At 39.2% G+C, this 12,466-nt stretch overlaps 1 protein-coding gene across 1 annotated transcript; it reads right to left on the minus strand.

The window, feature by feature from the left end:
• Positions 1–9,422: 9,422 nt before the first annotated feature.
• Positions 9,423–12,158, minus strand: LOC131045182 (G-type lectin S-receptor-like serine/threonine-protein kinase SD2-5). The gene has a single exon (XM_057978717.2). It carries the CDS (start codon positions 12,156–12,158, stop codon positions 9,630–9,632), a length of 2,529 nt encoding a protein of 842 aa, XP_057834700.2. The 3' UTR covers positions 9,423–9,629.
• Between the last annotated feature and the right edge of the window lie 308 nt (positions 12,159–12,466).

Genomic DNA, 12,466 nt, shown 5'->3' on the forward strand with positions numbered 1-12,466 from the left:
AGTTCTTGGGGTCACCATAAGCTCCCCTTCTTTCTATGGTCTATACTCAGGGTCCTCCATATCCTTGATATCACGCCAATCTATGGCAGTACCACTATCATCCTCATCCATCTCAGTATCAAAAACAAACTGCATATCAAGGTTAGAAGATGAAATGTGGGTTTTATCCTTGGGGGAGGGTTTCACTTCATGAGCTTGGGCGTATTCCATAATCAACAAGATAAGCCCTTCATGAATCACAGGGTTATCCTAGTTTTAAGAAAGTTTAACTAAACTATTCTCCAAGGATGAAACCAAATAAAAGGGAATGGAAATCAATCTACCATGCTTAAAATGGTTTAAGATAGTAAAATGATGTGAGAAAATACTAGCATATCTACCATCCAGGGTGATGTACCTCATGATGAATTATGCCATAGCAGCCCAGAGGGAAATCAACTCTTTCCTGTTATAGCCATCGTCCGCCATTTTGGTAACCCTTGGTCTTTCCCTCTCCATATTAGAAAAGGCAGCAATAGCCTCCTCACCTGACTTCCTATCTCTATAGAATTTTCTACCTTTCATATCCAGACCAGTAACACTAGCAACGAGATTTCCGTCAACTTGAAACTCCGCACCAAAGGCATTCAACCCATCCTTATTCCAACCTTTAACAAAGGTTTCCATAGCAATGGGAAAATGACCATGGAATCTCTTCAAAAAGGGCACCATCCCGCCGTCAGAAATTTCCTCCCAAACCTCCTTGTTCTTCTGCCACTTTTCATAGGTTGTGGGTTCAAACCTATTCTTTTCAGCTCCCATTTTGAAGCTCGAGCAAATAAGAGATTCCAGAAAAATCGGGAGGAAAGAAAACTAGAAACAAGGCAAACTGAAATTTCTAACACTTCTCAAAGTGGTAATAATTCGAAATACCACCTCAATGGCTCCCATCCCATCATAATCTTTCATCATAAATTTCATTGGAAAGACTGAAGATCTTGGCATCATTTCTTGCCAGGTCGCACAAGATTTTTGGGAAAATTTCCTCTCCTCTCTACCATTTAACTACCACATAACCCACCGCCAAGTTGGCCAAATGATCCATCAGTTTGTTTCCTTCCCGGAACACGTGCGAGATATTGAAATCCTCCAAGTTGGCTATCATTTCAAGGCAATCCTTGATTAAGTTTGAAATAGTCCAGCTAGGCACTATACATCCCTTAATGCATTTGACGATGTTAAGTGAATCACTCTCCAGCCAAACCCGTTTGAACCCCTCTTTGCTCACCATGTGTAGTCCTATGTAGGCACTGCTAGCCTCCACAAAATGGTTAGTTTGGGTGCCCAAAGGGAGAGCCACCGCAGAGACCAGCAAACCCAAATTGTTCCTCACCACTCCCCCATAGCCAGTCGGCCCAAGATTTCCTTTGGCTGCCCCATCGATATTAATTTTGATCATTACACCATGGATAGTTATGCCAACCACAATGAATAGCCTTACATTTGGCATTCTCCACTTGCATTTATAACTGTAACCAAATCTATTAAATTTACACTGATAGATCAACTCCCTCCTGCCATTGTAGGGATGCCTCTCAGAAGTAGAAATCCATAACTTAGAAAAAATTTAAAATTAAAAATTCAATTTATAGAGAAAGCAAGTAAACACTGATATTTTTCCTCCTTACCACAAATATAGCGAACAAAACATATCCTATCTAATTGTCACAAAATTAATTCATATAATGCAGTCCATAATCTTGATAGAAATTCTACAAAAAAGATGTTGATAATGGCTAATTCAATCGCAACACTAAAACTAAGATATCTTCTGGACAAATCAACGCATCGTAGCCTTTGGTACTCTAGGAATCTTAATGGCTGAGCATAGCGGACCAACCACAGGATTTGCTCAAACTCCTCGAGATCACATGATATATTTAAAACCCCTTTTTCTCAAAGGCGTATTCTTCTTTAGCTTTGTCAAGAAGAGAGCCATTTCCAAGTTTGGCTGAGAACAGACTTTCTAAGGCATTCACAAGATCCATCCATTTGAGAGCCTCTTTCACTGCTGAAACCCATCTCATCTCCATAGAATAGAGAGCCAAATGTTGTGGTGATATTTCTTTTTTTTATAAGCACCAAGGTAACTCTTTGCCAACTTGACTCTTGAATACCCTCCCTGATCTCCATCGGTGTAATAAAGTCTGCATGATATACAACTGTAACTGTCATGCCTATGTAACTGATGAGAATATGAATCATTTCTTTTTTCTTACACTGGTGACCTCCTATTGCTGCAATAGTAGGTTACGGCTCTCCACATAAATATATGAAAATATATATAAATAGTCATCTAAAAACAATCATTAAATTATGATAATTTATAACTTAACATGAAAGAATCGGTTGCATGTAATAAAAAAGAATGGCATCATTAAGCTCGTATATTCGTTGTGAAATCTTGCATCGCATACTAAAAGCAAGAAATTACAGAATTTATAATATCGAGAACATAATATCTTTTCTGTGAAAGGTGACTTTATTTTTGAAATGGCGAAACATTGCAATTATAGCCCTATTAACAACGTATTTAAAAATATCATACTGTTATGGAAGTGAAGCCCAACCGGCAGCCTAGTGGTTGGACTGTTGACCTTCCATGTGAAGGCTCATATTGTTATTTATATCTCATTCATTGATGCTGATGGTTGTATGTAATTTGTACAGACTAAAGATATATATAAAATCCCCTGCACTTAATGTGGACGTAGGCATTTGAGCCGAACCACTATAAACTTTGTGTTAATCTTTATCTGCTATGTTTTGTGTTCTTTGTTTCTAAATTATTTTATCTGTATTTGTCTGCAATACTGGTTCATTTTAATTCTTCACAATTGGTATCAGAGTGAGGTGAGATCGCTGGTTGAAATTTCATTGGTTGAAATTCCGGAATCATGGAGGAAGCGAAGGTAGAGAAATTCGCTGGACAGAATTTTAGGTTGTGGAAAGTACATATGGAGTCTTTGTTGATAAAACAAGATCTCTCACTTGCGCTTGAGGGAAAGTCGAAGAAGCCAACTACAATGTCAAATGAAGATTGGGAAACTCTTGATAAAAAGGCACGAGCAACTGTGTTTCTCTCCTTGTCTAACAATGTACTCTTCAATGTTACAGGGGAATCAACAACCAAAGCAGTATGGGATAAACTAACAGCCATGTATGCTATGGCATCGGCTGCAAACAAGGTGATTATCATGAAGAAGCTTTATAAGCTTAAGATGAAGGACGGTTGTGCAATGACAAACCATATCAATGAGTTTAATACTCTCATCAGTCAAGAAAACTCAGTGGGAATGACACAAGACGATGAAAGCAAAGCTGTTCTTTTGTTATGTTCTTTACCAAGCAGCTGGGATGGCGTTGTAACAGTAGTTAGCACTTCAGTATCTGGTAAGAACAAATTGGTTTTTGATGATGTCGCGGCTACTCTTCTCAGCGAAGACATGAGAAGCAAGAATGCAGAACCCTCAGCCGGTGAAGCTTTAACAGTTGTAAACACCGATAATAGAGGAAGGAGCCATAATAGAGGCAGAAGTAATTCTTATCGAAGATCAAAATCTGCAAGGAGATCGAAGTCTAAAGGTAGAATTGGTGATTGCTAGTTTTGTGGTAAAGCTGGTCATGTGAAAAACTCAGTTCACAACCTGTTTTGCATCAAGTGGGAGCTCCTATCAGTCAAGAACTTAGTTCCTCATTTAATACCCCCTCCAAAATAAACATCCCGTGTATGGTAGATTTAGGATCTGTTTCACATCATTCTCCACAGCCAGCGGTTACTTCTTTTGCACCAGGTTTAAACACAGAATTACTTCCACCAGGCTCACAACGTGGGCATTCAAACCAGTTATGGCCAGGTTCCCAACAATTTGACCAAGCTGGCAACAATGAAGGACAATTTGATTGTTTTAATCAACCAATGGAGAATCAAATTTCAGGGGAACCTGCACCACAAGTGGTGGATAGGATAAATAAAGAACAAACAACTTTTAATTCCCAGGATTCTTATGGTGCAGGCTTTGGTTGTTCTATTAAAACTTGCGGCCAAAATGGGAAGGGAGACTCCTCGAACAATTAGAGTCATGGAAATGAGTTACGCAGATCCACAAGGCAGCGACGAATTCCATCAAAATATTCTGATTATGAGCTATTGTTTGCTGAAGAAGCAGAACCCACCTTATTGATATCTGAACATACAGAGCCTATGACTTTTAAAGCTGCTATGAAGGATGTCAACTATGATAAATGGCAAGGTGCAATGCGTGAAGAAATGAACGCATTAATAAGAAATCAAACATGGGAATTAGTGCCTCTTCCGCCCAACAGGAAGGCATTACGAAATAAGTGGGTTTATAAAGTGAAGGATGAAGATAGTGGTCAGAAACGATTTCATGCCAGATTAGTAGTCAAGGGTTATGCTCAGTAGCAAGGTATTGACTTTGAAGAAATTTTTTCGCCAGTAGTTAAAATGACTACCATTCGAGCTATTTTGGGGTTAGTTGCAGCCTGGGATCTTGAGCTTGAACAATTGGATGTCAAGATGGCTTTTCTACATGGTGACATTAACGAAGAACTATTTATGCATCAGCCTGAAGGATTCATCAAAAAGGGTCAAGAGCATCTTTATTGCAGGTTAAAATGGAGTTTGTATGGGCTTAAGCAAGCCCCACGACAGTGGTATCTCAAGTTTGATCAGTTTATGATTGAGCACAAGTTTAATCGTTGTGAAGCTGATCCATGTGTATATTTCAAAAAGCTTTCTAATGGCCATTTTGTTATACTTCTTCTTTATGTGGATGATATGCTCGTCGCTAGCACAAACATGAGGATTATTCGTGAGCTTAAAACTCACTTAGCTACCAAGTTTTCTATGAAGGATTTAGGACCAGTGAAAAAAATTCTTGGGATGACCATTTTTCGAGACAGGAAGAAGCGAGAACTCAAGTTATCTCAGCACGACTACATTAACAAGGTAGTGGCTAGATTTGGTATGGCAGATGCTAAGTCTATATGCATTCCCTTAGCCCCACATTTTCAGCTATCTTCAGCATTGTGTCCACAAACACAAGAGGACAAGGAGTTTATGGATAATATTCCTTATAAATCTGCTGTAGGAAGTCTTATGTATGCTATGGTATCCACTCGACCAGATATTGCTTATGCAGTGGGAGTGGTCAGCAGGTTTATGGCTAATCCAGGTAAAACACATTGGGAGGCAGTCAAGTATATTCTTCACTATCTTAAAGGTACCTCAGATTTCTGTTTATGTTTTGGAAAGGGAAAGGCACACTTACAAGGTTTTTCCGCTTCTGATTTTGGTGGGGATTTAGACAAACGAAAGTCTACCTCAGGTTATGCCTTCACATTTGCAGCCACAGCGATTAGTTGGGGTTCAAAATTGCAACATACTATTGCTCAATCGTCTGCAGAGGTTGAGTATATCGCTCTTTCTGAAGGAGCCAAGGAGATGGTGTGGTTACAACTCTTGTTCAGCGAGTTGAGTTTGAAACAATCAGATTTTGCTTTGTTTTGTGATAACCGCAGTGCCATTTTTATGACGAAGCATCAAACTTCTCAGCCTCGGTCTAAACACATTGATGTTCGCAGTCACTATGTTCGTCACATGGTGGAAGAAGGAAAATTTCATGTAGACAAAATTGACATAGAAGAAAACCCGGCTGATATGCTCACCAAAGTTGTTACACGGGAGAAGTTCGAGTTTTGCCGAGCTTCTCTCGGTCTTTCCAAAATGTGATAATAGGATTGAGCAGGGGGTTTAATTTGAGCAGCATTACGGTTGGCTTCAAGTGGGAGATTGTTATGGAAGTGAAGCTCAACCGGCAGCCTAGTGGTTGGACTGTTGACCTTCCATGTGAAGGCTCATATTGTTATTTATATCTCATTCATTGATGCTGATGGTTGTATGTAATTTGTACAGACTAAAGATATATATAAAATCCCCTGCACTTAATGTGGACATAGGCATTTAAGCCGAACCACTATAAACTTTGTGTCAATCTTTATCTGCTATGTTTTGTGTTCTCTGTTTCTAAATTATTTTATCTGTATTTGTCTGCAATACTGGTTCGTTTTAATTCTTCACACATACAACATAGTAAACATAAGCTTAGAAACAAAACAACAGATCTATCTATCCATGTAGTGACGAATTTCGTGGAAGAAGAAATGAAATATTGTGAGGAGAATAGCAATTTGTATAGAAGGAAATAATTCCATAAAAGCTCCACTAGTAACCATTTTTATTCAGGGAGTGGGCGGCTCTGCCTCATCCACAACCTTGAATGAAAAATGAACTAATGTGCCATGGCTGTTGAAGATGACTCACATCCTAGAATTGTGACCTACGTGGTATTATGTAGAACGTGAGGTGTACTTCCAACCATGAGGAGATGCCACATCCTTGACCCCTTGAACTTCTTTTCCCTCGCTATTTTTTTTATCTGCAATTATACTACGCAATCACCCTCTCAGAGCACTATACTTTCCTATGCCTAAACGTTTGAAGTTTATTTGCTCCAGTTGAAAATAAATTTAAGGAAAGCATCCCTAATTTATCGTTTGAGGGCATAAAGGGATTACTGAAGTCATGACAGACTGAAATGACATAGTGCAGGAGAACAAGAGCAAGTTCTAATAGAAAATTTTATAGGTCGTGGTATAACAAAATGGTTAGGATTTTCCCAGTATGGCAACAACCCAGCAATGAGAAGTGAAATGTATGGAAGTGGAAGAAATGCTATTTGGCACCAAATTCATGAAGTTGTAGTTCGATTTCTGTCGAGTTTCTCTCGGCCTTTCCAATAACTGATCGCAGGACTGAGTGGGGAATCTACTTGTTGCAGCAGTTCATTGGCCTTCAGTGGGAGACAGTTGGAAGTGAAGTCCAACAGACTCCTTCCTCTTGCCGCCAAAACTCTTGGCTCTTCAACTTCTCCTTGCAAGCTCTTTAAGAGCTGATTGTATTTCATTTGTAGAGGTTAATTCTGGAGCTGCTTGCAGCTGTGTATGTGTGTAAACCAGATTGATTATTAATCTATCGATTCCCCTGCTTCAAGTGTGGACGTAGGCAATTGCCGAACCACGATAAATCTGTGTGTCTCATTTGTCTGTATTGTGCGTTTATAATTCTGTTTTCTCTGCTGTTTAAATTCGTTTCTTCATCCTAACAAGATCATCTACTTCTAGGGTTTAGGGAAACTCCAGGATAGTGAAGAAAGTTGATATTTTTGGAGTTTGGGGGGTAAATTTGGAAATCTAGAACAGGGCATATCAGAGTTCAAAACTCTAGGAAAAAAGGGATAACATGGGTTTTGATTTCGGGGGAAACAAGGACAATGGATCCAGATAGAAAAATGTCTAGAACCCTGCAGGCATGCAATGTCCCCCATCCTCTCCTGCACTCTACACCCAGGCGTCTGGCAGGGAACAACTTACAAAAAAAAAAGAAACCTTAGTTAAACCTCTTGGCTTAGCAACATTAAAATAATTTTCGATAACTGGAAATTCACAAGAAAGTGAATTACACATATTTTCAGAAGAGACAAATGTTCTTATGGTTAAAACAGTAAAGAGGTTTGAAATATTTTGTTCCACGCTGTCTAATGACAATTAATATGTGAATCATTGTAGGAAAAATATAGGCCCCCAATTTGTTGTGTAAAACACAATTAGTAGATTGATTTTCCCTTGCAGATTTGTGCAGTTAACGTCCCCTGTTTTTAGCATTGTACAAGATGAATTACATGTCTTCTGTATGATTTTTGCATTTTGAATCAATTCTAATTAGGTCGGTCAGTCGCAACTATAATATGTGGCAGAAATCTGTGTTGTGATCGATGTCCATGCTCTATTGCAATACTCCAGTTTTACCACACAATGCAATGACTCTTGCGAATCGAGTGTTGTTAGGCAAACAACTGAGAAAAAAGGATGCAATTCTGCTACCAGGTAAGAACAACCCACAAATTGCATTGCAGAGAAGGAATAAAAAAAACGTAGAAAAACAACACCATTAGAGAGCATGCACAAGTTTTCCTGGGAATCAAATGTTCCAAAGGTCTAGACAATACTAATGCCTAGAAATAATTTGCTGCAGTGTCCGAAGACAACTAATATGCAAGTCAATGGTTAGTAAATTCTTTATTAATATATGTAGATCTATGTTACTAGAAACGAGAAACGAGAAACACAACCGCAATGGCAACGTGAGAAACGGAATTTTAAAAGGTTGCGTATAAGAAACGGATTTTATATATAAATATAGACGTATATATATATATATACAGACAGATGTGTATATATAAATATTTGTAAAATAAAATAAAATTAATTTTAAAAATAAAAATTTTAATACACATATCTCTAATAAAAAATTTAAACATTGTTAAAAAATATTTGATTTCATTCTTTCATTTTAAAATAATATGTAGAAAATATTTTTCACAATGAGTATAATAAAACCACGAGGACAAAAATAAATATGTGAGACTTGACCCTACAAAAATTGTAAATTAATGTAAACTCCAACTGGAACTTTATTGACAGTTATAAACTCCAACATGACCTTTATTGGCATTTATAACCTAATGTTAACTCCACTATTGGCATTTATAACCTAATGTTAACTCCACTTCCAAGTTGAAATAAAAATGCCTAACTTTTGTTTAAATTTTAACAGCAGTCTGGAAAAACCAAAATCACCCCTTCGAAACGGCCGTCCGCAACGGGAAACCCGTTTCGGCCGTCGAAACGCGAAACGGATGTCTCCCGTCGCGTTTCTAGTAACTAGGATGTAGATTAACAAACTTAAGAACACCAAAAATATTTGCTCAACTGTACATGCCTTCTACCTGGTTGATTTATGGCTTAATAGCACTATGAGTACAATAGGAAAACATAACAGATGTTATGTACCTGTCACAGTGTAATCTATTGCAATGAAAGTCTGTAATCTATTCTGTACGTGCGTTTTTAGTACTCTCCAGATTCTGTAATGCAGACTACGTGCAAATGAATTAGGTTAAAGAGACCAACAAGAATGACAAGCGAAAACAATCATGGAAAAGCTTGATTTGCTCTCAATCTACCCGATCCAGCGTCCAAGCAGCTACCAGGTGCATACACACTTCCCCTGCATATACTATTTTTGCTTTTCTTAAAATGAAAAATAGAAAGATCCGTGCCAAAAAAATAACAGCCAATAATTTACTTAGCCCTTATTTAAAATATATTTTAAATCTGATTTTGAAAAAAAGAAAAAGACATTGAAAACTCCAAATACTTTTCCTGGCCCAGCACAAATTATTTCTAAACTGATTACATGAAGACATTAGTCCCCTGCCTCATAGGCCGTGACTACTAAATGAAGACAAATTATGCGAATTCCATATAACACAGAGCTGGGATAATAGGACAGAACCCTAGTATGAGCGTGGGCTAACAGCAATTGCCTGACTATAGGCGGACTATAAAGACCTATTCCACATTCGGACATACTGGAACAAAATAGAGATGGTCAGAGGTTTAGCGGTAAAGAAAAGCCTGTAGAGGAAAGTGAGAAAATAACCAAATCATCTAGGTCCAGATAACACGGAAGTTGTAGGAGCATAGGACAGGTCAGATGAGAAGAGTGGCTGGTGATCAGAAGCAACTGTTGACCCTGCTAAGGCGCATGGAACATCATTGAACGTGTCTATTAAACCCTCCAATGCCTTCACCACAATAGACATCGCTGGTCGCCTCGTAAAATTGTCCTGTACACACCACATTCCCAATTTTAACAATTTAATTGCCTCCTCTTTTACGCCCGTTTCCTCATTTTCAAGTTCTGGATAGACCAAATCTATTAACCTCCCTTCCTCTGCCTTCATTTTTAACAGTGGAAACAAGCCGTCCTCTGAAAGCTCTCTGCTTCGTTTTCCGCTGACAATTTCTATCACCATAACACCATAGCTAAATATATCTGCCTTCTCTGTGATATGCATGTTCAGCAACTCAGGTGCCATATACCCTGGTGTCCCTCTCATCATGGTTATCACTTCACTTTGCTCTCTGTTAATCAACTTTGCCAAGCCGAAATCTGACACTTTCGCATTGAAATTCTGGTCCAGGAGAATGTTCTGAGGCTTGATGTCGAAATGTATTATACGTTTTTGACATTCTTCATGCAAATATGTTAATCCTCTTGCAATATCAAGAACTACTTTAGCTCTACTCTTCCAGTCGAGCAAACGTTGATGCTTTTTGTTTGAAAATATCCATTTATCCAGAGATCCATTTGGTAAATGCTCGTATACAAGCATTCGATGGGATTTCTGTGCACAGAAGCCCTTCAGCCTTACCAAATTAATATGATCAATTTTCCCTAGCGTTTCCACTTCTGCCCGGAACCCCTTTTGTCCATGTCCCGCTTTGTCAAGACGCTTCACCGCTATCTTTGAGCCGTCAGACAGAACACCCTCATAAACTGAACCAAATCCTCCGCTGCCCAGCTTAATGCTAAAGCCATTTGTAGCATCTCTTAATTCTTCGCATGAGAACCGCAATGGTAAGCCTGCCGGCCAATCGACATGATCATCCTCACCTTCATCTTCATCCTTTTCTTTCTGTTGTCTGCTATTTTGATGCTTATTTATCCATGCCCACAATAAGATCAACAGAGCTATTGCTCCGCCCACAGAAGCACAAATGATGACGACATCTAAGTACTTAATGTGCTTGCCCTTTGACTGGATTTTAATATAAGCAGTGGAATTGTAAAACTCATCTACTGGACTGTTAGTTTTCATAGAATAGATATTGGACTCTAGATAGCAAAAACCACTAGAAAAATTGACCCCGTACCTGAAAAAAGCAGCTTTGCAAGAGCAATCTTCGAGGCAAAATTTTTTACATGCATCTCTTGACAGCAAACCTGGCGTGGAAGAATTTTGAAAAAAGTAAGTAAAATACGAAACGTGCTCCAGTTCCAAAAAGTCATGATCTTTGAGCCTAATTTTCTCTGAGCACACCAGAGGAACGCGCAGAGTACATCCGGAATTAGGTTTCGTGACATCAATCGGTTTAAAAGCATTGCCATCTCTTGGACAGCTGCACTGACCATTTATGCAAATACCATAGTCTCCACATGGACTTGGGTAATCGCACTCGGCCACTGATTTCATAAAGGACGGCAAATAGTCAGGGCAAGTTCTTCCTGCTGTTTGGAGGACTGAGCAGACCCTTAAATGTCCATCTGAGTCTAATTTGAAGTAAAGCCTGCTTTTGGGTACTGATAAATATATTGGCAGCGGTCGTCCTCCTTGAGAATAAATATAGACAGACTGGTTGTCGAACAGGGCATAAGATAACTCCACACCTGCAGGCGGCTCGGGATATCTGAAATACATTTTACCCGGTGCAGAGACTGTAAACATAGCAAAGCTATCGCGAAGCAAGGTACAATAGAAACGACCTTGGCTTGTATTCTTTGGAGAAATGTTTGCAATAAGCTTCTGTCCCACCTTTAACTTCTGCCCTACCAGAATTGTATCAGTTGGATAATCAAAAGATTGCCAGATGACTCCATTGGAGGTGTTCAAGAGAACAAGGTTCCCAGATTCGTGTATCGCCATCCTTTGGAAAGCTTGGGCGGATGTATTTGTAGACCAGACGACAGTGCTATCTGAATCTTTTAACACGAGTTCTCCTGTAGAGGTGAGTGTCAGGGTTGCATTCTCTTGCACCATCTGGTCTCTGTTTGAACTCCACACCGTTTGCATGTCAGCCAGCACACCATTATCTTCGTAGATAACAAAGAAAGTTGCAAACAGGTAGCCTGTATCACAAGGACTGCCATAGCAGAAGAATCCACATCCAAACTGCAGATTCATATCATTATATGAGATATTGCTGCTCAGAAGAATCGACCTGACGAGTGCATCTGCGTAAAATGACGGTGTCAAAAAATCTAGAGACTGGATATTGTTCTTCCATATTCTGCCTCCGTATGCTGTTGCGTACGGTATAGCAAGGCTCTCTACATTTGGTGAGCAAGACACAAGGGAGAGTGTTACAAGTAGAGAAATTAAACGAGGAGACGACGAGAAATAGTCCGCCATTATCATTTTTAAAAACAGCAGTTATGTTCAGCAGAGATCACAGAAAAATAACATGTTGGAATGAAAGACAAGTGCAAATTAGAGAGATTTAATGGAAATGAATCGGGAAGGCAGGGATTTGGGTCAGTCAATTCTAGTACCATCCTTTTCGACCTGTCCCGGTTAGTGCAATTTACCTCAACGGGGATGGACCGGGAAGGGCTGGGGCCCTACAGGAAATATTCCTTCCGATCAAGCCCCTTAAAAATCCTCCTCTTATTTTAAGAGGCTCTCTACAATAGTTCCATAGAATTTCAGGGCTTGACTGG

Source organism: Cryptomeria japonica, chromosome 7 (genome assembly GCF_030272615.1).
Source record: "Cryptomeria japonica chromosome 7, Sugi_1.0, whole genome shotgun sequence".
Taxonomy (NCBI): domain Eukaryota; kingdom Viridiplantae; phylum Streptophyta; class Pinopsida; order Cupressales; family Cupressaceae; genus Cryptomeria; species Cryptomeria japonica.